Source organism: Bactrocera latifrons, unplaced genomic scaffold (genome assembly GCF_001853355.1).
Source record: "Bactrocera latifrons isolate USDA-ARS-PBARC rearing strain unplaced genomic scaffold, ASM185335v1 scaffold_228, whole genome shotgun sequence".
Taxonomy (NCBI): domain Eukaryota; kingdom Metazoa; phylum Arthropoda; class Insecta; order Diptera; family Tephritidae; genus Bactrocera; species Bactrocera latifrons.
Window position 1 is genome coordinate 438,366 of NW_017535830.1, and position 24,827 is coordinate 463,192.

Genomic DNA, 24,827 nt, shown 5'->3' on the forward strand with positions numbered 1-24,827 from the left:
TACAAGTGCAGTTGAACTTCCCTAACACGTATCAATATATTCCACAAAAACAAATTTCGAGCTACTTCAGGAAATTTGTATGAAATTTGACTTCTATTGCCAATTCATGAGTTCGAGTTATGGAGAACTCCGAGTTATGGAAGTTCGAGCTATGGAAGTTCAACTCTCATTACAAAATTTTAAACTAATGAATTATATGTTACATGTGTGTATTTATGTTTTTAGTATAATTGTATTTGAGCAAGTATCCAAAGGCACAAATTGAACTCAGCACTGCATGCACGCACCAGCAAAATACATTTGTTGGAATTTTGCGCCAGGCAAAATTATGCTTTTGCTGAACGAATATGAACGGCTCGCCTCAAACACAAAACAGAAATTTAAATATCTAATCAATAATTTTAATCAAAAATATTCATGAACATAATTACTAAAGAACCGTTGCGCAGACGATGTTTCACCAGCTACGTGAAGTGAAATTCACTGCCGCATAGAGCTGAAAAATTGGTTTATAATAAATAAGAATAATAAAACTTCACAGCATAAGACCATCTGGCAAGTAGTGTAACGAAATTCGCAAAAAATCATAGTAATAAACAACCATACCCTTTTCTTATAGCAACCAAAAGTGCTGTTCGTACATACTACACATTACGCACAAATATATTTTTTGTTTTTATAGTTTTTGTTTTTTTTTTTGTATTTTTCGTTTAAGTTTTTTGTATTCTGTCAAATTATATTTTATATCATTAGTTTTCCTTTTTCATATTACAATTAATTATGTGTTTCATGTAAAATAAATAATAATTATTTTTTTTCTAAATAGAAATATTAAATTATTTGTTATATGCTTCGCCATATAATGTACTTGCTAAGAATACGAAACGCCTTCAAGCAATTCAACATTTCTAAAAACCTTCTATTGATTGCGCCCACTTTCACAGAAGCGTGCTCCAGCTGCTCCATCACAAATATTTATGATCTTTCGTTTTCTGCGCCCTCATCACCTGCTCGCCCTGACATTTTTTTGCTTGCTTGCATCATTCATTGGAAAATTGCAAATTTGTTTTTTCGTTTTTTTTTTTTTTGTAAACATACGTATTATATTAAAAAATAATTATGTCATAGCATTCTATGCAACACATTGCTCGCTTTATGAGTTAACAGTACTTGCTTGCGGCAATTGACCGCTCATGACGCTGCCGCCACCACCACCGCGTATGGCAATGTTGCCCTGGCCAGCGCGTATGGGTTTGGCGATTTGTGCCTGTGGACCACGGCGTCCGAGATGCTTTTGTCGCACCGCCTCCTTAATGCGATCCACTTCGTAYTGATAGCGTTTACGGTCGCGCATCGCACCTTCTTTCGCTTCCTTGAGTGCCGACTCTAACGCCTTGACGCGCTCCATTGTTGTGCGCAGACGTTTCTCCAGCTTGGGCAATTCACAGCGCAGATCGGCATTGTCGCGCACCAATTGCTTATGCACCTTTGTCAACTGATCGAGATTGTTTTCGAGGAAAGAGATTTTCTGTTTTTGTGCCAGTGAGCAGCCGTCCTCCTCGTTGTCTTCGTTGATTACGGTCTTCTTAATGCGCGCCTGACGGTAGTAGTATGAGGTATAATGTGTTTATACGGTATGATATATTTTCATAATGCAACAAAACCACACTTACCTGTAAATCTTGTACGAAGAGTTTTCTGAGGTTATGTAGTGTTTGCAATTCCTTGGACACGGTATCTTCCAGACCCTTCAAGTCTTTGCGTGCTTGTTCGCGACGTTCGTTGGTGAGTATGATGTCCTGCAGCTTATTGGACTTGTCCGCTTCTTCCTGCTTCAATTTTTCATAGTCGACCGTCATCTGTTGGTGAGCCAAAATYAGTTTCTGGTACACATCCTTCATTTCGCTCATTTCATGCTGCTTGGCAAGTATCTCGTCACGCAATTCGGACACTTGTTTGGTGTGCGCTTCACGTAGCTCATCCATTTGCGAATCGAACATGGAACGCAGTTCCTCCGCCTTTTGTTTTTCCTCGGCATTCACAGCGGACACATGCTCGGCTGCCTTCAGTTTAGCGCATTCTTCGCGCAGTGAATCGATTTGCTCCTCCAAAGCACGCTTCTTGTTTTCTGCCTCGCGCATCGATTCTTGCAGCGACTTCATGCGTGCTTCATGTTGCGAGATCAGTAGACGGTATTCGCCCAAGTCTTTTTCGTACTCGGACAATTTCTTGTTCGAGTCGACTTGCTGCGTTTCCATATTGCTGCAACGCTGTGCCATATTCTTAGCCTCGGTTTTCATTTTGCTGATGTAGAGGCGCGCCATGGTGAAGTCTTCCTCCACTTTGGTCGAATCGCTAGCACCGGTCACGCTGTTCATTTTCATATCAACAGCAGAATCTCCAGTAGCCAACGCTTGTCCGACTTCGGCTAAATCACGCAACAGATTTGTCAGCATTTCGTTGATGCGTTTCTTTTGATGCGTTGACATATCCTTCAACTGCTGCAGCTCAGACGTTGTTGAATTGAGTAATGTTTGCTTTTGTTGCAATTCCTCATTGAGTGAGTCGATATCTTTGTTTTTGGTCTCGATTTCTTGTGATTTTTGATCATAATTAACTGCCAATTCTTCAAGTGCCTGCAGCACCTCTTTAACCTCTTCCTTGGCCGATTCGTTCTCCTGTTGAATACGGGCCATCTCCGATTGCAGCGCTTCATATTCACGACGCGCATTAGCAATGAGCTCTTCTTGCTCCAAAATCTGATCTTTCAGATTCTCAACATACTGGCTCTGTTGGTTGATCTCTTCATCTTTCTCGTCGAGCTGTTGGTAGAGACCTTCACGTTCGGCTTCGAGACGTGCGCGCTCATCGCTACTAATTGAGCCAACCATRAGACCGGCCGCCGGGGTAGCGGGCACTGGACCAGCAGTAGTCGCCGGTGTCTCCACCTCTAAGTTGGGTGTGCTCGCCTCCATAACATCATCCACATTGACTTGCTCTTCGGCATTGACCGTTTCACCGGCGCGCCAACGTGCCAACTCCAATTCCAGCTTCTCAATTTTACCCTTAAGACGTGCATTCTTCTCTTTTTCCTTTTCATATCGTCGCTTCCACTCTTCGGCTGTAAGTTCCTCATTGACACATACAACATTCTTGACGGTCTTGGCACGACGACCGAATTCTAATGTTGATTTTGTCTCAGCCTCATTGAAACTAGCTGGTGAACAACAAATAACGATTGTTGTGCGTGCATTACCRCCCAAAGATTCCTGCAAGATACGCGTCAACTTCGAGTCTCGRTACGGTATATGCGTTTTATTGCCGTCCGCCAGTGCGGARATCACATTACCCAAGGCAGACAATGATTTGTTAATATTTTTGGCTTCATCCAATACCGTACCTTCAGCACCGGTCTTCGAAACCTTCTCAGAACCTGCCAAATCCACCAAATACAATTTACCGGAAAGTTTCTTTTGATTCTCCAAATTCTCTTGTTTCACATTAATCAAGAATACTGAATGCGAACGTGACGAATGTTCGTTCATGTCTACAAGAACCAAAAAATTATCAAATACTGATTCCAACAAAAAACCAAAACGACGATGCACTTACTTGTCACAGCAATGTGCCGATTCGATTTGCCCTCCTCAATTACCTCGAACACATCCTCGGGTGACGACACAAAACGCTCTGTAGCGCCCTTCACGTACGGCACACGATTCTTATCCTCATGTACGCTTAGGTTGACTTTCGAGACGTCAAGTAAATCTCGTATCTTATCCATATAGATTTCATAGTATGAGACCTTAATGTGAAACTCGAGATTCATCTCCATTGTGTAAATGTGATTGAAAATATCATTGACAATACGCGGTATGATACCTTGTTTCACCGGGTCACCTAGTACACCCTCCATGGTGTGTGTTTTACCTGACGAGGTTTGACCGTAGGCAAATATGGTGCCGTTATAACCGGCCAGCACATCTGTGACAATAGACTTGGCGGCYTCATTGTACACTTTCTCTTGGGATGCATTTGGTTTGAAAACTTTGTCGAACAAATATACTTTGCCCTGTGGGTTAGACGAATGAAAATGAAACGACAATTAGTTTTGATAAATAAAACATAAAATTACTTTTAAAKAGATATTCTACTCTATTTTAAATTAATTATTTCAAATAAAATATTTACGAGTTTGTGCTTATAAATTTTGTATTATATTATTATATTTGGAGTTCAAAATACTATAATTGAAAAAAAAATTTTTTTGGTCTAATATTGTGAATGCAAAATTTTATCTGACTTTTCTTTTGTCATTTAGACCTTATAACATTGCAACCCTATAATCGGACTTGGTTTGGTTCCCTTCATTAGTTTCGAACCTTTCTTTTCGATTTCTAATACTTCAGCCTTGATACTGTTGCTTTGAAATTAAAAAGATAATTGGTTTGAAACTTCTCTATAGCGATAGTGTAGAGAATAGGGATCCAAATTTGGAAATGCATTGGTTATTTTCCATTCCTGGAATCTCTACTGGTAGAAAACTATATAAGAAAGCTACCACAAAAATCAGAACAAATAAAACAATAATTATCAATAATTTCACAAATTATCAATACAATATTGACAATATCAAAGTCAAATGCACCRCAATCAACAGTCAAACTAAAAGTAAACAAACACACCGCTGTCAAAATTCAAACAAGTTTCTACGTATTTTGAATTTAAAGTGATTGAAAAGGCTTGAATAGCAACTATTCACACATATTAAACCTATTTCAACTATCGAGTGTTAAGGCAGCAACGTATCCCAACAAGAARTAGTCCATTTGCTATCAACAGCGTACCATAAGCCGCGCGCCACGGATGCAAATGTCAGCGACAAAAATAAAAGCAAAAGTTTGCAAACAAAGTTCCATTAAATACCGATGTGCACATGYGGCGATGGTTGGTTTAGTACAAGTCGTCGTTTTTTTTTTCCTTACTGCTTTTTGTTGTAAACGAATGCATCCTGCTGACCTACTTTTCAAGATATAAAAATTCATACGACTACATGGCATATTAAGCATGGCAAAAGGGTGAAAAAGGGCGTGTGTTGACATTTGGATAATTATTGTGATGTATTTTTGAGTTATTTTTTTTAAATTCTAGTATGCAACCATTAAAGCATAACGCACGGTTGAATTACTTATTTGCATAACGGTATTCTATTTTGCTTACTTTCAAAATAAACCTTTGACGTTCCTTTATACTAAATATACACACATATCTGCATATCTATGAATATGCCAGTAATCAATCGCACAATCATAGATATTCCTGTTATTTATGTATATATGTATTTATTTATGCGCTAACGACTTGTACCTGATTGCTTGTGGACGCTGTTGTTGTGTTAACCTTCTTGCCATAGGAATCAACCAAAAAACTAACAAATTTGGGTTAGAGACATTAGCTGCGCTAAACGTTAGTAGATTGGCAAGCAGACCGGAATTTCGAACGCACACTGTTTTGGCTGCTTGCCAAAGGAAATTTCACCAMAGATTAAGTACGAAATAATACTACATAGGAAAAAAGTAAATAACAAAACTTAATGCAATAAATGTGATGCGATATTAGAAAARTCAATACACAACTTAAACGGATAAAGAGCGTCGCAGATAAAACAGAGTATGAAAATAAAGAGCACATAAATAATTWTGAAGTTTTTTATGGAATTAAAACTTAAATTCTCTACAGCAGAAATGTTAGTTGATTGAAAGGCTTCAGATAATTCATATAGCCCGAAAAATAGTTGAAATTATGAAGGTTCCGGACTATGGTCGACATATAGTGATTTCACTTTATAATCAAAAATACTAACCAGACACACAATTTTTGGGCTGTATTATAAGTTTTGTTAGTGCAAAGAACCTCRTCATTTTTAAATCACACCTGAACCAGTTCTAAATTTAAAGGCGATTTTTTATTATTTTATTATTATTCCTTCAGCATTGTTGAAGGTAAAGCGATACCGTATTTAAGTGAAAATATTAAACTGCTACATACTATACTATATGAATCACATTTAGTTCTCAATGCACAAAACAAATGCTTGATTACTAAAAACAAATAAATGATAATATGTATGGGGAATATTTAGACGTTTTCTGCTGAACACACATCCATGTAAATAATGAAACTTTCCCTAYACACAAAATCAAATTAGCTAAGTAAAATTAATTTGGTAAATAATTGAAAAGGTCGTTCCGCCTTAAGCCCTGTTGTGCGAACAAATTTTGTGGATCATTACGGGTTGACTCATCTACTCCGTATATTGAAATGACTAAAATGTACACACACATGAATGACTTTAATTTTTCTTTTCTTCAATGTGGAATTAGATCATAAATATAAGAATACCGAGTCATGTTCTCACCAACCAACTAACGACGACCAGCACACAAGAATCCAGATTTTTTAGTTTGAGAGAATTATGTGATAATTTMACACAATACCTAATTTCGGTATAATTAAAACAAGTGTAACGGAACACTATGTAACAAAGTATATTTTGAGTGGAAGTAATTCTGTGCCATGAATTGATAGAAGTTGGTAGTGACTATAGCTATTATTGTTTCTGTGTGTTTTCGACTAGAAAGCAATCAGTGTCGAACATCCAAAGATAATTTGAGATGCAGTATTAACAATTTTAACAGTTTTAGTGAACCGTTTAGTAAATAGTGRTTCGAGGTCCTTTAATTTTATCTGAAAGCTTTTTTTTTTTGCATTAACGATTCATCCCCCTTAAAATATAAAAGTCTGTCACGTCTCTAGAATGCAAATAAAACAGCAATGCAACTGCAAGTAAAAGGAAGCATAAAGCAAATGATCAATGTGTCATACCAACATATTTAATTATATTTTAACTCGACTAACAATTCCAACAATTTTCGCATGTTGAGGAGTGTGGTGTGWTTGTGGAAAGTGTGCTCGAGATTTTCGCTTTATTTTAATATGRCTATGATTGTTATAAGTATTGTGTATATTTATTTATATGGAGTACGTATGCCATACGTGGTTGCGCAAAAGTGCGAGATATTTTTAATTGCTCATGCATACACTCATCGAAACAATATGCAAAAAAAACTGTTCACTTCCAACAGCTGGATAGTTAAGGTCATTACTTTTTTCTCGACAACACATAGATATCGGTACATTGAATTGTACATACATATATAATTCGAGTGATAACGTTTTAATTGAAGAAATATATAGATTAGATTGAAAGCGAAAATATAATGTCAAAATTATGTATCTACAAGAAAGCGTAGAAAGACCTTCAGTATGAAGTATTTAGTAGACAAAATGCGATTTTGGTCAAAAGTGCAGAAAAATGCAAGTCAGAAACTTTTAATTTGATAAGACCTCACGAACAGTTTCAATATATTATTCAGAAGCTATTAATATGAAAGTATTCATGAAGCCTTTGCTGTAGACAATTTCCAARGGCATATTCACCTGCATAACAACAAAGAAAACAATTTGACTACTTCTTGCCAACCTAAAATCCTTCCTTTTAGTATGTATGCATATATCTAACATCTGCAAAGCACTTACAAATATGGTCCAGCCTATCAGAGATTAAGTTGCTAAAGTCGAATTTTTCGTTATTTTATCTAAACATATGTGTAACTAACTATACTCTTASTGAAGCTCCAAAAAGCTAGCATTACAACAGCTTTAAAGCTAAGTTATCTGCCCACTGAGTCAAGTGTGCTCTTTAACACCTAACCTCAAGTTGTACATAATAACAAAAAAATCAGCAAAAGAAAAATATAACAATAGCTGGTCATACTACTTTAAAAATTAGAAGAAAGACACTATACCATATCTAAGTTTATTTTAAGCGCAATTAAAAACTTCAAGAAAAACATGTAGAACATCAAAAGCAACACATTTCTCGCTTTTATGAGTTTACTTAAGAGGGGAAACAACTTAAACTTAAGCCACCGGCRTTTGACAGAAAATTGATGTCAAGTTTTTATGTTGCTAAGAAAACTCCCAATAAAGCACACACACGTGAATGTGTGAAGAAAAACAAAGCGAGAAAAGACCTAAAGAAATTTAAAAGAAATAATGACGGAAGCAGCACGCAGAGATGTCATGTAAGACGCCAAGTAATCTATTTTTAAAATCATTCATAAAAGTGTTATACTATGTAAATATATTAYATATGTATATGTATGTACATATGTATGCTCATCAGTATAGTTGCACTTTTGTTTAAAAATGGCATGAAGAGAAAAACAGTGCAGCAGATCAGCAAAAGTGTTGCAAAAAGAGATGCTGCCAAGGTGTGAATGATAAATAACAATAAGCACTTTTTATTAGCAAAAAAAAAAAAGGACTAACAAACACTGCAAAGCAAACGAATATGACAAAATCTTTAAAAAGTACTTACAGATACGAAAATATTTTGAAAGCTAAGTTGTTGTTMAATTGTTAAATTACAAAACGAAGACTGTAGGCAGAAAGAGTCACTCAGTCAGTCAGCCACTTAGGTGACTGTCTGCCAGTGACGAGTGTACCAACTCCAGTCGGTAGGTAATGGACGTTGGAGTTAATTGCCATTTTCGTAATTGGCAATAGCTTGTTAGTGGATGCATATGAAAGAGTACCATATAGATATGTAGGTATGTATGTACATATGAGTATGCATCATATTGTGGTAAAAGTTTATTAGCGTGTTGTCTAGTTGTACCATATGTATGTAGATTTATGGTTGACTGCTTCAATGCTTWTAGTTTGCCACTTCAACATGCATACAAACACTGAAATTTGTATATATCTACGTATGTTAGTAAATCCATAAGGTCTTTGTTGTTGCAGAACTTAAAAGAAAGAAATGTGGCGCTGCTGTGCGCCAACATGAAAGGCGGTTGYTTGGCCAGACCGCATTTGGCGCAACAACATTTTTTAGAGTAATAAATCGCATGGAAGTGTGGAATACTTTTGCAGGCAATACGAGTGAATGGGAGAAATGTTAAATCTAAAATATTTATGTGGTTAGAAGAAAAAAAAGAAAGTGATTAGATTGTATATTGTAAATTTGATTCGCCAATAGCAAATAAAGATTAATATTTTAACAAACATAATGCAGTTGATTTCAAAAACAAAAACAAAGCACGTTAACTTCAAATGCACTCTTCGCAAATACAAAGTAATCCCTACAAGATGTTGATTTTTTATAGGTCAGTATGACTGGCAGGTATATACGTACATATGTACATAAATATGTATATATTTGATGTAGTAATCCGATCTGAACAATTTCTTCGGAGATTGCAACACTAAATAAGGCAATAATTTATGCTATTTTCTGAAGATAACTCGTCAAATGCAAAAGCTTCCATACAAGAAATGGCCTGAAATCGGCGATTTTAACAAATAAGCAACTTTTTGGAAAGAAAAGGATATGTGTGAAATTTCAGATATCTAAAAAAAACTGAGGCACAATTTCGCGCTTAAACAAGAAACAAATGGAGTGTTTTAAGTAATAATAATAATATTACCCATGATTTTATGTGAATATAAAGCAAAATATGCCATTGCCTAATAGCAACAATTTGAAGATTTTTCATTGGAAATCTGTATAGAGACCTATTCGTCCGTTTCTACACTTTCAATTTCATTTTGTTTCTCATTTCATTTAGTATGCAATGCGAACACTCCTCAGAGAATAATTGGCAAATATCATAAATTTCTTGTATAATTTTCACCTGAATATAAAATTAACCCTAATAAACACTTGCCAGTCTTTTGTTCCAATACTTGCATACATTTGTATGTGCMCCTTCGTAGGTACGTAAGTAGCAAGAAAACATACGCAAATAAAGGTTCTTCCACGCAAGTAGTATGAGCATGTACTCATATGTTTTCGCGCTTCAAGTCAACCGGCTGGAGCAGCGTTACATATAAGTATTTCATGAAAAATGCCTGATGGGTTTAAATAAATTATTCATCTTCTACTAGTGCTTCATTCACACAAAGTGCTTGCTTGGCGCATAATACTGTCGATAGCTACTATGTAATTGGTAAATATGGATATATGTAGGTATTTCCACCAACACATACATATACATGTATGGTATATATTTACATATTGTGACTCCTACAGTGGCGCACTTTTGCAGCTTGTGCTGTCCATTTGCTGTTACCATTGACACTACCGACACGCCATCATTCCATGCCACCCGGCAAATTTGTATATATGTATATGTAAGAAAATTCCGCGTGCAGTCATCACCATCGTCGCCCCAGTATGTATGGGCATGACTCACGCGCCATAAAGTGTTCATGTTGCGGATAACTTGGCGCAATGAGCACAATAWGTGGTATGAGGTTGAAATAGTAGCGTTGGCGCTGATACCGACAATATAGCGTCGTAGCCAACGAAGACCATAGCATMGGTATCGCTGCCTGTAAGCAGCGTATGAATCGTTTAGATTCACGCAACTCAGTCTTCCGTCATACATCTGTCCCCACTTTCGGCTTTTGTCTTTCCAGCGTGGTGCTCTCATTCAATGTTAGAGTATTGGTTAATCGCCTCTATMCATTTTATTTATTTCTTTAATATTTTCGTATTGTTTTTGTTTTTCTTTTTCGCAGAGCAGCTGTTCGGTCGTCGTCAAAATTTCGACTATTGTAGTAATAGCGGAAAATTGGAAAATAAATGTTTATAACTGCAAAGTTATTCTTTATGTGGTATTTTTWTATTAATATATATCTTTATATTAATATATATTAAAACTTATTTTATATTTCTACAATATTTAAGCAGAATCCGAACAAACMAACGCCGGTTTAAATGTAATGTAAAAAAGTTATGAAAGCATTTTATTTTTGCATTWCCAATTCTCTTTTAATACAATCATTTTTAAGATAATTTAGATCTCTTTCGCTTATGTGGTATATTAATAAAGCAATAAAAAAGAATTTAATCTAGCTAGATATAAAACTGTACCTTTTATGTTATTCCAAGTTAATTAAAATAAGAATGTGTACGCGAAAATGACTTTCCCTAAAATACCTAAATAATACTATAGAAAACTACAGAATATACAATAGATTTCAATTCTATGTATTTTACTGTATTCTATTAGATTTCAAACATTTATATGTTTTTATCAAAATCAATTTGGCATATCACTATCAGATGTTATAAGAAATCGAATATCATCATTGTTATGAAATTTCCCAAAGTAGGGTGGCAACACCCAAGAATAAACCTCCTGCCTATGTTATGTATTTGTTTTAGGGTAGAATAAGGAAAAAATGACGTCATCGACCAGGGAGTGTAGCGGGAGTGGTAGTTATATTTGACAATATTTGCAAACACAAAAMGTATTTAGATATACATATACTTGTATTAAAATTGCCAAATGGTTAATAATTTGTTAAATTTACATACCGCAATGGAAATGCAATTCTCTTCAGTGTTGTTTGGAAATTTGACGATGAATTTGGAGCCGGCCTTCTCTTCACTGTCATTCAGTGGACGAAAACGACATACCACTTTGATACTGTCCTCCGCTGGAATCTCCCGTTCAGCAGACATTTTGACGGTTGAGCGGTGCTGACCAAACCGTTATCCTAAATATATGAAGTTTATCCAACCCTAATATTTCAAAATGGTGACTTCGTAACTGCACTTCCAATTAGCACCGCTCCAATGCCTCTTCTTTTTTCAAWTTTATTCTACTTCGGAAGTGAAAATTATTACTGCATTTAACAATTATTGACTTTTGCTACTCTCCTAAATCCTACTTTTAAATTTTCTTTCTTTTAATATTGTATTTTTCTTTACTTCACTGCTTTTCYTTTTTTCAACTGCGACGTTTTCTGCTTGCTTAGCAGAGACGCAGACACATGCAATTTCACACGTCAAATACACAACGGAATGSCCGCGTTAGAATTTCTTATTAAAAAAAATGCAATTGAAATAGCAGAGGATATCCTTTTTCAAGGTTTTATGGAAATATTTTCAAATTATTTAATTGTTAAAAAATATAAAATTTTCACTTTGCTCGTCAAACCGAACCGAACCGAACAGTAGAATATGAGACGACAAATACACACCTCACATCGCAACAGAGGAAGATGAACGCAATTGACAGCAGAAAAGTGTTAACAGATTAGTGACTTCCAAAGGAATTTGAACACTTTTCTATAATGTCAGTACTATAAAGATATTCTTTTAAGCAAATTATAATATACAGTAGGTTGTTTTCTTATGAATATTAGCTTATAAAGAAAGATAAAAGAATGGAAGCAATYAGCATATTCTTACATGTGTTCCAGTTAATGTGGCAAGGCTTTGGTTTTTGCATTTTCCCATTCACTTCTTTTGACAAGTTCAAAATAATTTCTAGCAGTCATCTCTTTTCTGWAACAGAGTCATATACAATCAGCTGGATTTATAAAGTTGCCGGACAAAAGATGTGATAAGAATATTAATAAAATATTTATTTTTAATATGGAAAAGAATTATATTCAATGATAAAATGAAATATTTACATTTTYATGCAATTATACAAATAATTTTTACAGGTGATACACCTCAGAAGTAGAAGATGTTGAAATAATTTTGACATCAATATTGATTCAAAAGTGCTTACCCCAAATCACTCTGTGCCTATGAGTGTGTCAAAAGTGACAAATTGCAAAAATTCCCTCGTTCAGATTATTTCGTGCTGTTGTCAAATTAAGCAAAACACACGTTAAACATATTATTTTGTAATAAATTTTCTGTGATTACACAAATTTTAACTTGAAAAAGTTTGTAGTTGATATCTCCATGAGTTTCCAACCACCAACAACAACCACMGCCGCGAGCACAGGTTTCTCGTTTGGTCTGGGAACTGCCGCTGGAGCTGCGAAGCCGGGATCATTTTCGTTTGGCGCCACTGGTGGCGGAGACGCGGGTGCTGTAAAACCTTTGGCATTTGGTGCACCAGCTCCCACTGCAACCTCTATGGCTGCCCCCGCTGCCGTAGGGTTTGGTGGCAGTTTTCTGGGAGCTGCTACTACGACTACTGGYACAACYGGCGCTTTACCTACAGCTACAACTGCAACCCCAGGCTTYTCTTTTGGTACAGCAACAGCTAGCTCAGCAGCCGTAGCACCCTCTGCTGCTGCACCTGCAACAAGTGCACCGTCGGGTTTTGGATTCGGTGCTSCACCGACAGCCGCCGCAACCACTGCTTCAACAGGTTTCGGATTTGGCGCCACAGCATCGGCCGGTACAACCACAGCAATCGGGACTACTACCACATCTGTAGCTGCAGCGCCAGCTTTTTCATTGACAACAGCTAAAACCACCKCAACTGCCTTGCCAACTCTTGGTACATTAAGTGCCGCAACAGCTCCGGCCACAGGTGGTTTCGCAAATTTGAGTACTGCAACGAAAACGACAGAATCATCAGCTGCAGCAAACGCTTCACATCTAACATATAATCAATTGGAAGAGCACATTAATAAATGGACATTGGAATTAGAGGAACAAGAAAAAGTGTTTGCTGACCAGGCGACACAAATCAATGCGTGGGATAAAATTCTTATTAGTAATAATCATAAAATACTCGAGCTGAATGATGCCGTACAAAAGGTAAAATCAGATCAGCAAACATTGGAACAGGAGTTGGAATTCAWAGCCACACAACATAAAGAACTTGAGGAAAGTATTGTACCACTACAGAAGGAATTTCTTAAATTGCCGCAGGTTGATGTGGAGCGAAGTCAAACTTACCTCTTGGTTGAGAATTTAGAYACCCAATTAAAACAAATGTCGGAGGATTTGAAAGAAATCATCGATAATCTAAATGAGTCGAATAAAGGACAAGATAGTACAGATCCAATTATACAAATTGGTAAAATATTAAATGCTCACATGAGCTCCCTACAGTGGATAGAGTCATCCACTACAAATATTTCAACCAAGCTCGATGATATTACGAAGATGCACGAATCATTTAAGCGTGAATCAGAACGTTCCTTCCGGTCAGCTTACTACAACTGAATGTTTTTTAGAGGATATTCCAATTTTTTTCCAATATACATACAGTTTGTTAAAACCAAGTTTTCTATAAAATACGTAATTTTATTTAATTTCTGTAATATTACAAATAAATCAAGCAATGGTCTTAATAGTATTTGTAATGTTTTAGCCGCATCAAACTCACTTTTTTGGTCGTGCTACCCAGCGCCAAATATGCACTGTTGGGTGAAAATTCCACAACGCGAATTTTGCCCATATCATCCTTTCTCGGGAAATTTGCGAAGACTGTAGCGCTTGGGAAGTGTGCCAATTTAACCGCAGACTCCACTACAACGGAGCTCATAGCCAAAATTTCAGCAGTGTGATTGAACTTCACATCCGAAATGCCTGTTCGTAAATTCAAGAAAGTCTTTTCTGGCTTCGGCGTAGTAGATAGTTGCAGCTTTTGGAAGTCATAAACGTTAACTACGCCTTCATTGCTACCGGTCGCTAGAAGGCGTTGGTCCAACGATAAATCCATTGCACTTCCCTTTAAACAGCCGTCATCAATAAAGCTGTGAGCCAAACGTTGCTTTGTCAAAGAGAATATATTGATCTTGGAAGATAAGGAACTACATATGATGTTTTTAGAATCGGCGGTGAAACACATTGATGCTACATCGTCGTTTTGCTTAAAAGTGTGTATAAGTTCTTGCGAGAAGGCATCAAATACATGCATGTTACCGAAACGACCAGCGACGGCCATGTACCGACCACAAGGAGATATTCTGAAGTTGCGCAGAGTCGTAACCTCCTCGGGCAGTTTATAGCGCACTTCCTGCGCTGACAAAAGATCGTAYACATAGTATATTCGCTTTGTAGACCCGAAAATTGCCTAAAAATAAAACGAAAAACAATAATGAAATAAAAAAATAATAATGAAAAACAGCTACCTTCGTGCCACACGGCTTCAATYGTGCACACATTATCGGGAATTTATCGAAACGTATATTGTGTAACTTTTCATTTTTCACGCCGTCAATGCTGTATATTGTTGCTATGCCTGATGTTCCAGTTACCAATGTCGCTGTGCTYTTTGGTATAAATTGTATACTGCTAATGGAACCTTCAGCATATGTGGCACGATTTAAATCTTTCAATCGTTTGAATTCTAAATGCGTTTGCCGTAAAGTATTCGTATCCGGTTTTGCTACAAACCCGACAGTCTGCAGCAGTGCCTCATCCTCTGCATCCTCAGACACCTTTTTGTTATCCAACTCTGCCCATTTTGGCTGCGGCACAGTCCGTACATAACGTGCCGTTAGGTATTCTTTGTAAGATTTATCTTGCCGCAAATGATTGTGCGGACCTGAGAAACGTGTAGGGCGTTTCACTTCTCCCAATGTAATATCTGTGTCATCCGCGTCGGTCCAAGCAGGTTTACGTTTTCTACTATCTTTCAAATCATCTTCCTCACTAGCAGCATCAATGATTTTTTTAGATTCACCAACGGCKACCGCTAAATTCTCGAGTAATCCTTCTCGATCGCCAAATATAACCTTTTCCATGGGCAGTTCCTGAGTATCATCACTGATGGTGGTATGTTTCTTGTTGCTCGATGCTGCATTGTGTTTATTTACGTTACTTTTATTTTCTGTCTTTAATTTCTCGCGCATCAAATTTTCGTATTCTGCAGCGCATTCCAGCAAATCCTGAATGCTCTCATTTTCACTATCACTCATTTTATTTCTTGTTAAATTGATAATTTATTAAAAAATAAAGTAAACGCACTTTATTTTAATTGAAAACCTGCACCACAAATCTTTGCTTTGGTTTTTCTGACAACTGACACACGTGTGTAGAACGTATGTGTACAGTGATGTCGAAATGATTACGACGCTAAAAATATTGAATTCTTTTTAAACCAATCAACAATAATATTATTACATAAAGTTTATATTTTCTTCATGTTGAATATTWTCTCAGCTGATTAGTAGCTTAGTGATTTAATGGTAGTCTATGTGAAATAAAAGTATAAAATAATTGTTGTAAAATTAACAAGTATTTTTATTAAATCTGAAAGGAATGATTTCACTCCAGACCTTCTGCTCAGGGATAGTAATAGGTACAAGGGGTCGCAGGAAGCATGTACCAAGCTCTCCATACCTACGGGAAGTTTTCCGTGCATATTCCAAGCATAGGTATTTGCTATAGGTCGGTGCGTAGGGATAAACCAGCAACRCAACTATCGCAATGAACGTATATATATATCAGCTAGAGAACGTGAAATGYCCTCATCTAGACCGAGTTATCCAAAAATATTTTTACGTTCTACGCGYCGTGAACCTTCTCTATGATAAACGTTCTCTGTATCAGCTATCGTCAAGAGTCTATGCTTATGAGAACAAATCGTCATTGGTGCAGGAGTTAATAGAACGGCTACCAGATCTCTACCAGATTGTAATCATGTGGACCTTATCTGGGTGCTCGATCACAAGGGTACAGCCGGGAAAGAACAGAAGGAACGCGTACCTTTGATTGCAGTTAATCCCCAAACCATAGAGGAGCTGCTCCGCAAGGATGAAAGAGTGGTTAGGGAGGGGTATTGGCAACAACCCCAAGYCATAAGGCAAACTAAGTTGCAAATGGGCGATTACAACCTTAAAAGGTTTATATATGTTATCAGTCTCCCAAGGGACAAATTCTACTTCTCGACTTCTATACTGGCCACTGTAAGCATATATTATCTAACATGGGCCTAGGTTCTTGTGCGAATTGCCGGTTCTGCGACATGGAGGCTGAAACTCCAGAACATCTGCTAATTGACTGCACAGCAGTCGGTAGGCGCAGSATAAAGGCCTATGTTCGCAAGTAGGGATCGCATCACCTCCRTAGCATCCAGCAGGTTATTGGAATTTATCAATATTCTGAGGATTAGTGAGTTATTGTGACTTAGGAGAGGCTATTTATCTAGTCTAACCTATCTATGTATATACATACATACATATGTACAATACAATCCTAACAATCAAAATSAGGTCTTTGTATGGAACACTTTTGTATTTAATGATTTACCTGCACGAAATTGGGCAAGGATTATTGCCCAAGGCAACGATATAATTTTCGAAGAAATTGTTTAGATCGGACCACTGAGGCATATAGCTGCCATACAAACTGACCGATCATAATTAAGTTCTTGTATGAAAAGATTTGYATTTAGCGAGATATCTTCACGAATTTATCCATGTCAACGGTACAATCTGCGAAATTGTTCACAAAGTACCAGCTTCTTGCCTCCCTTCCTAAATAATTATTTTTTGCTTTCTATTAGGCATACTTACCTACTTGTCCGCAAAGTCAAATTAATTTTAACAGTAATTCTTTTATAACTATTTTATTTATTGTCTACAAAATCTCTTAMAAATACTATATTTGTTTTGTCCTTTACGAATTCTATTTAAGAGTATATTGAAGGTTCTGTACATTTTTGGATTGATTGCATAAATATGAATAACAATGAATACAAGAAAAAAAAACCAAACAAATGTCATAATTACTGGTAAAAATTGACAAAAACAAGAAAATGATGCGAAAGTATAAAATATGTTGCTGATATGAGGAAGGAATAATATTTACAATATGATAACTGAATTGAGTTTAAATATTAAAKTGATGAAGTTGACATCATTGTCGCGGGAAATGTATGAAATTAAAACATGAAAGAGCTTTACTTCAATTTCGAAAAGATAAACTTAAGTGGACAGTTAGTTAATGCAATTAGTTAAAGAAGTTGCTTTGTTTTACTTAAATATTTAACTGCAYATAATTTGTTTTTAAATATGCTGCAATTTAACTAAAATTTAGAGGGCAAAATATTGTCACATAACCGGCCAATTTTAATTTATAATTTTTCGAATAKTGCTAACGCTATTGGAGACATTTATGTACGTCAAACGCGCTACGTCACAATAGGAATTTCATGCATAGAATTTACTACAAAGTCCGATGCGTTGATGAATTTGGCAATTGTTGTGTTAACAATAGAATATTTTCCAATATTAAATATATATGTATATACATTTATGTATATATTTAAAGAGTTTTTAAAAATAATGATTCTATGCATGTACGAAAATAATATACATATGTATTTTATGCAATATGTATGATAAAATAAGTTAATATCTGTAGAACAAATAACAAAAAAGGATGTAAACGTATATATAATTGGCTATCAACGAAAACTAAAATATAAAAAAAATAATAACTTCAAAAACAAAATCAAATCAACCCGAAAATTTGGTAGGTACAATTACATTTTAGATGCAAGTGTGTAGTTATGTATGTATGTATGTGTTATGTATGCGAATAGTTTGTATGTTTGCAGGAGCGCATGAAATTGTTTCGGCACAAATTCGTATTTCCGCTTTATTTCCAGTAGTGCAGAAGTTTTCAATTGAAAAATAACTGTTCTCTTGAAWACAGTTTCGTTTCGTAAATAATCGCGCTGCTTTTAAAACTACTTTTTTTGAATTGAAATTGCTTTGCGGTTGATTTTTTGTTTTAGGTGTATGAAAACATTTGTTGTCTTCAACTACAATTTACGCTTCCAAGTAGGTGCACGAAGGTTGCTTAATGTCTATGAAGACGATGCTGTGCTACCCATAGGTTGTGGTGCACGTGGACGGATCATCATGGTAGCCTTCTTGAGGGTGTAGTCCCAGCCGCGCCAACGGAACCAAACGATGCCTTGACGGGCAGTTAAATCTTGTGGATCGTGTAAGTACAGGCCATTTAGACCACGACCGCATGACTTCCACCACCAGCCGCCCTAATAGCAATATTAAAAAAATATTAAAAACTGAAAAATAACTATGCGAATGTGGTTAAAATTGTTATTACCTTCAGCATGCTAGCACAATTCAGTGAGCTTCGATCGTTATCTCTGTTATAAGTCGAGAAAGGACTATTATTTGAGCCGTACCAGGGATCATTAAGCGAATCGCCCGCATTGCCTTCGTAACCATCAATTTCTAATTTATAGTAATCAGCTTCGGAATGGATTTTAAAGTGTGAATATTGCGCATATCTAATTAAACATAAGTTATTTTTATTAATATTAAAATTTTTATGACATAAATATACCGCTTATTGCCCTCAAAGTCCTCTAGCTCTACACGTAGCGCGTAATCCTCATTATTGGTGAGCATATAAATGTTTTCATTACCTAACCAAAACTCTTTTGCTGGGTCACCAAAGCCGTTCTTATAGTCGGCCCAGTCGCGATTGAAGTTTTCTCGAGGCTCACCGAAATCATCACGCCTTTGTATAACCTTAAAATGAAACAAAGTTAGTAAAATATTTAAAATTTATTGTTTAAAAAATATACCGTCCAACCGCCATCAGCCACTTCCTGTTCACAGAACACCTTTAAAAACCAATAGGTTGTACCACGAATTTGCAGATAAAACACACCAGAATGACGCATACCAGCGTTTAACAGGTCAACGCATGAAAAACCCTAAAATATTTAATAAACGATTTAATTGAAAAATTCTTTTTTGGTAAACTTATAATTAATGAAGTATTGCTTTTATAAAGAATTCTTGCACGATGTGTACTTCGGTGCAAATTAAATAACCCATCAAATTATTTGTTRCAATTACTTACAATCTGGCAACGTCGTCATCAGGTGTAATTTTTGCTTATCAGTTGAAGTTTGTTTGGAAAAGTTTTAGCGTCGTAAAAGAATATTTATTTTATAGTTAGTGGAAGAAGTTGTGCAATGTTGTGGTTTACGCTTTTATTACCAATTTTTCTATCAATAATTGATTTAGCTTACTCTATCGATSAGAGTCGCTTAGTCGATGCCGAAAAATCACTGGTGTGGGGGCCTGGCTTGAAGCCGGATGAAGTAGTTTTACCAGCGCGTTACTTCTTCATACATGCTGTGGACAAAAACGGGCGCAAGTATGTTGAATATTWACATAAATAGTGAAAGCATTGACAAATAACAAATTTCTACGTTTTTTTTTGTTATTACAGATTTGAGCAATCGCCCCCACAGGAATTTCAAGTGCTTATCAAAGGCAATTCGCCGCATGGTAAATGTCGGTCAAATGTAAATTTCATCGATCGCGGCGATGGCTCTTCGATTGTACGCTATACTATCGCCGATTGGTGTGATCAAGTTGAACTGGAAGTGCGCTATAATGGCTCACATGTAGCACATTCCCCGTATGTTATATATAACAAGGTATATTCGGAACGTTGTTACTGCCCACAAGATTTAAAATTGTGGATGTTGCACAACAATTGTCCGTCAGGTTTGAATGACAAACAAATCGCTTGGGACTTGCACTCATTTAAGCGTGTCAACTTTAGCGCTATACGAGAAAATCTTTTGAGGCGCTACAATCAACCGGAGAGCGTATCGTTGTGTCATTATGTAGTGAAACAGCAACAAATATGGCGCCAATGTTATGGCAAGTACACTGGTTTCAAAATGTTCATGGACGCAACCTTGTTGGCATTAGGTCGCGTTGCCTTACTGCCAGATATGGAATTCTATTTGAATTTGGGCGATTGGCCGCTATCGAAAAAAGGCGGACAACAACGTACTTCTGGTCCATATCCAATATTCTCGTGGTGCGGTAGTGATGACTCGTACGACATAGTGCTACCMACATACGACATAACCGAGTCCACGGTAGAGAATATGGGACGTGTCACACTGGATATGTTGTCTGTGCAAAAAAGCGAATATCCATGGGACATCAAAGAATCTAAAGCTTTCTGGCGAGGCAGAGACTCGCGTCGCGAGCGACTTGAATTAATTGAATTGGCGCGTATKCATCCCAATTGGTTAAATGCATCATTGACGAATTTCTTCTTCTTCCGCAACGAGGAAGACAAGTACGGTCCAAAAGTGCCGCATATATCGTTTTTGGAATTCTTTCGGGTGAGTGAAAAGTGTAAAATATGCGAAATTCAATTTAACGTCAGCGTTTGCATTTTACAGTATAAATACCAGCTAAATGTGGATGGCGTCGTCGCTGCTTATCGCTTTCCCTATTTGCTTGCCAGTGATTCSTTGGTATTCAAACAAGATTCAGGTTTCTATGAACATTTCTACAGCAAATTAACGCCGTATAAACATTATGTGCCATTTAAACGCGATTTAAGTGATTTAATTGAACGTCTACAGTGGGCAAAAGAAAATGACGATCGCGCACGWGAAATTGTGTCAGAAGCACGTAAATTCGTCGAAGCAAATCTAATGCCACAGCACATTTACTGCTACCATATAGCTTTATTTAAGGTAAGTACGTTATATATTCTGTTTATTTTTCTTAATTTTTTTATATATTATTATATTTATTATAATTATTTTTTTATTTTTATTTTATTTATTCTAATTTTTTTTCTTTATTTTTATATACGTATATATGTAGCTATTTATATTTTTTATACCTTTTTATTTAAAATTATTTTGCCTACTTTGATCGAAGTCTGCATCTTTTATCTTCTTCTTTTTCCCTATTGATCAAATATTTTTGATTTTTGAATGTTTTCTCCTCCCGTTTGTATTCCGGCTATCGTCATACTTTTGATTTTTTAAAAAATTCCGGCATCTGCATATTTTAACTAATTTTTTCACCTCTCGACTTAACATGAATTCACCCCATTCCATCTTAGTGTAAGCTTTTCGTCWATTTTCTCAAAATAACTGTTATTGTTTCACGCTTTTAGGAATGGAGCACCCGTCTAGTCTCGCCCATTACTGTGCTGCATGGCATGGAGAAGGTCGAACAGGTCTACACTTGTTCTTGCAAAGAACCGCCTTACCCACGAGATGAACTGTAGATGCAATTTATAGCAAGCGTCTGCTATCTTCGTACTTATTAATACCTTTAATTTTGCTCGCCACCCCATTAATGTTCCCACTCATTTATTTCTAAGTTTGGCCTSCCGAAATCACATTCCATCCTCAGTTTTAATTTTAAATTGTTCTCTATTACTTTTTCACAGCCTGCCTCTGTAGTATTTTACTTTAAGTTATCCTCTTTATCTACATAATGATATTTATCTTGTATCTTGTATTATCTATTGATATTCTACGTTTTTGCCATACCAATAAGTTAGATTACCTTAAACTTGGATAAATAAGCATTGCCATGTTTTTACAACTTTTATACTTTTTTAAGCGAATTTTTACGAAGATGTGAAAATGATATCATTTCAAATTGTACTTAAATTGCGCATCGGTCTATTTTAGTTAAGAAAGGATATATACGCGAAGAAAATGTATTAGCAAAATTTTATAACGTCTCGAGTATACTCAAAACAAAGTGAACAACTTAGCGAAAATTACAAAAACATCACAAAAAAGTAAATAAATGTATATGTGTCTGTGCAATATAGTAAATAGTTTTTTTTTATACCTTGAAAAGGATGTTTAACTTTGTTACTAAGTTTTACAAACATATAGAAGAAAACGAGATCCTCTAAAATACATATGTGATGAACATGTCAAATTAAGTCGACCTGTTCGATCTGAAATTTTGCACACATCAAGAAGCGTTCAATTTGTAGGAACCGCCGATATCGGACCACTATAGCATATAACTGCCATACAAACTGAATGATCAAATTCAAGTCCTTGTATTGAAAACTTTTTATTTTGGCGAGGTGTCTTCACGAAATTTGGCATGGATTATTTTCAAAAGCAACGCTGTGATATGAGAAAAAAGTTTCCAAATCGGACCACTTCAGCATATACATAGCTACGATATAAATTGAATCAKCAAATTCAAGTCCTTCTGTGGAAAACTTTTATTATTTGTGAGATGAATTCGAAATTTGGTTTTTGTTGTCATAATATCTTTTATGTTCTTGTATGAAAACCTCGTTATTTGTGAAGGGTATGCAAGCTTCTTTGTAGTCGATGTTATCGCGTTTCTTATTTTTTTTTTACAAACACTTTCCCGCTAAATTATACATACTAACCTTTATGTCCTTCAGTGCGAGTATGTCGGTGGAGAATGTCGAATTCACCACAGACGGTTTATTTTTCACGCTGGGGAAAATAATACCACCTTTGCGSGAAAGTGGCTTGGCCGATGTTGTTGTCGTAGTAGCAGCCGATGATGCGACACTTGCTGTGGAAGCGCCTGTGTTACCAGCCAAATTAGCAGCCATTTGCGCAGCGGTAACGGTATATGCGGTTACCGTAGGCTGACTGCCCACAGATACCGATGGACTGGGCGTTGTCGTAGGAGCATTGGTGTATGCGTTAAGCGTAGCAGTTGTTGCGGCCGCTGTCGGCGGTGGCGCGGTCGAGCTGGCGCTGGAGCCGATMGGTGTGGTGGGCATATTCGCCTCGGGATACTCATCGATTACGGAGTAGCTGCATGACAGTAAARTAAAGTTATTAAAATTAAGACTTTTATCATAAAAATCATTACTTACCGATTTGGATCATATTCGACGAGTCGATCAATAGTCGGATCCATTAGCAATTCAGCTGGCACTGGGCGCTGTGCCAACAGCTGCACATCATCTTCCTGTTTCTTCAAGCGCTTCTCCACCATATCCAAGTTGTTGATTATTTGATTCGTTTTCGCCTTCAAATCGTGATGTATCTCACCGATAGCGCGTTCCTGTCGCTGTGTTTGCGTCAGCAAAGCATCCGATTTGGGTAGCAAATCATTGATAACGGAGGACTTTGTGCCCACCACAACRTCCCACACCTCGTCCATTTTCTCCGACACAGAGACCATTGGTCGTATTTGCTTAACGAGCGCATCGATTTTACTCGATTTTATAATCGGCATCGCTGTTGTTGTGGCATTCAATGAATTCAGCTGCTCTTGATGATCCACGACGGCTTCATGTATATCGCCAACCATGCGCAACATACGTCCCACATTCTCCGATACAATATTTATATGGAATTGCAGTTTCTTATCGATGTTGTCGGTTGTGTCGCGCAATTCATTCAATTCCGTCGACACGTGATTCATTACTTCCGCATTCATTGCTTTCGTTATCTCGACAACATTCATGCTTATAGGCTTCTTYTCACTCGCCTCCGCATTAATATCGTCCACTTGTAGGAAATTATTATCGATTTGTGTTTTGAGCACCTCGAGCTTCGTGTCAATATCGCTCACTTTTTGGTCGAGCAGCAATAGACGATTRTCCAAAAGCTCTGCATTGGCCATATTGGCAATGCGTGCTGAGCGTCCGCYGCCGTTGCCGCTGTCATGTGTGGAGCCGTGTATGTCGTTGGTGATTTTGTTGTCTAGTGTGCGTAGCTTGGAGATGACAGCGTCGGTTTTGAGTAGATTGTCGGCTACACGATTGTCCAGCGCTTCCATGCGCTTCACCATGTGTTCGACGGACTTGTCGAGACTGTCGATGCGTTTCAATTTGCCCTCCAGCGTCGATATTATGACCTCAAAGATATTGAGGAGCTGTTGTTCTCTGCAAGAAATTAAAGGAAGTTGGGGTAAAAAAAATCATATGCAACATAGTAAATATGATCGATAGGGTTGCTAAAGTATAAGACTAAAGTAAAAACTAAAATATAAGGATATATGTATGAGAAATATTCATTGGATCATGTCAACGTTCCCATAACAGTTGGGTTTACTTAATCGGAATAACCTCGGATTTTTTTATCTGGTGAAAGACGGTCAMATCGGTAGTTTAGCTTCAAATTATKCAAAMATTTWTTCTAACAGTACAACAACAATAACTAGTGTGTTATATAAGGCTAGTCCATCCAGTTGCAGAACCGTAATCG

General features: G+C 36.7%; 5 protein-coding genes across 5 annotated transcripts; 2 read left to right on the forward strand and 3 right to left on the reverse strand.

The window, feature by feature from the left end:
• Nucleotides 1–1,051: 1,051 nt before the first annotated feature.
• On the reverse strand, nt 1,052–12,133 carry LOC108968747 (kinesin heavy chain). Its single transcript, XM_018932966.1, has 4 exons — nt 11,453–12,133; nt 3,613–4,072; nt 1,674–3,547; nt 1,052–1,597 (listed from the first exon to the last, which is right to left on the reverse strand). Exons 1-4 carry the CDS (start codon nt 11,597–11,599, stop codon nt 1,154–1,156), a joined length of 2,925 nt encoding a protein of 974 aa, XP_018788511.1. The 5' UTR covers nt 11,600–12,133; the 3' UTR covers nt 1,052–1,153.
• A 556-nt stretch (nt 12,134–12,689) lies between these two features.
• Nucleotides 12,690–14,192, forward strand: LOC108968751 (nuclear pore glycoprotein p62). The gene has a single exon (XM_018932971.1). The coding sequence runs from the start codon at nt 12,839–12,841 to the stop codon at nt 14,057–14,059; it is 1,221 nt and encodes a 406-aa protein (XP_018788516.1). The 5' UTR covers nt 12,690–12,838; the 3' UTR covers nt 14,060–14,192.
• LOC108968750 (U3 small nucleolar RNA-associated protein 18 homolog) lies at nt 14,120–15,876 on the reverse strand. The gene is made up of 2 exons (XM_018932970.1): nt 14,971–15,876; nt 14,120–14,912 (listed from the first exon to the last, which is right to left on the reverse strand). Exons 1-2 carry the CDS (start codon nt 15,757–15,759, stop codon nt 14,184–14,186), a joined length of 1,518 nt encoding a protein of 505 aa, XP_018788515.1. The 5' UTR covers nt 15,760–15,876; the 3' UTR covers nt 14,120–14,183.
• A 2,277-nt stretch (nt 15,877–18,153) lies between these two features.
• On the reverse strand, nt 18,154–24,501 carry LOC108968748. The gene is made up of 6 exons (XM_018932967.1): nt 23,489–24,501; nt 23,027–23,426; nt 19,407–19,538; nt 19,163–19,350; nt 18,920–19,106; nt 18,154–18,848 (listed from the first exon to the last, which is right to left on the reverse strand). Exons 1-6 carry the CDS (start codon nt 24,409–24,411, stop codon nt 18,657–18,659), a joined length of 2,022 nt encoding a protein of 673 aa, XP_018788512.1. The 5' UTR covers nt 24,412–24,501; the 3' UTR covers nt 18,154–18,656.
• On the forward strand, nt 19,648–21,338 carry LOC108968749 (KDEL motif-containing protein 1-like; the record flags this gene model as incomplete). The annotated part of the gene is given in 3 exon segments (XM_018932968.1): nt 19,648–19,987; nt 20,063–20,978; nt 21,039–21,338. Coding segments are annotated over 3 exon segments (1,401 nt in total), but the record flags the coding sequence as incomplete, so codon positions are not given.
• Nucleotides 24,502–24,827: the final 326 nt, after the last annotated feature.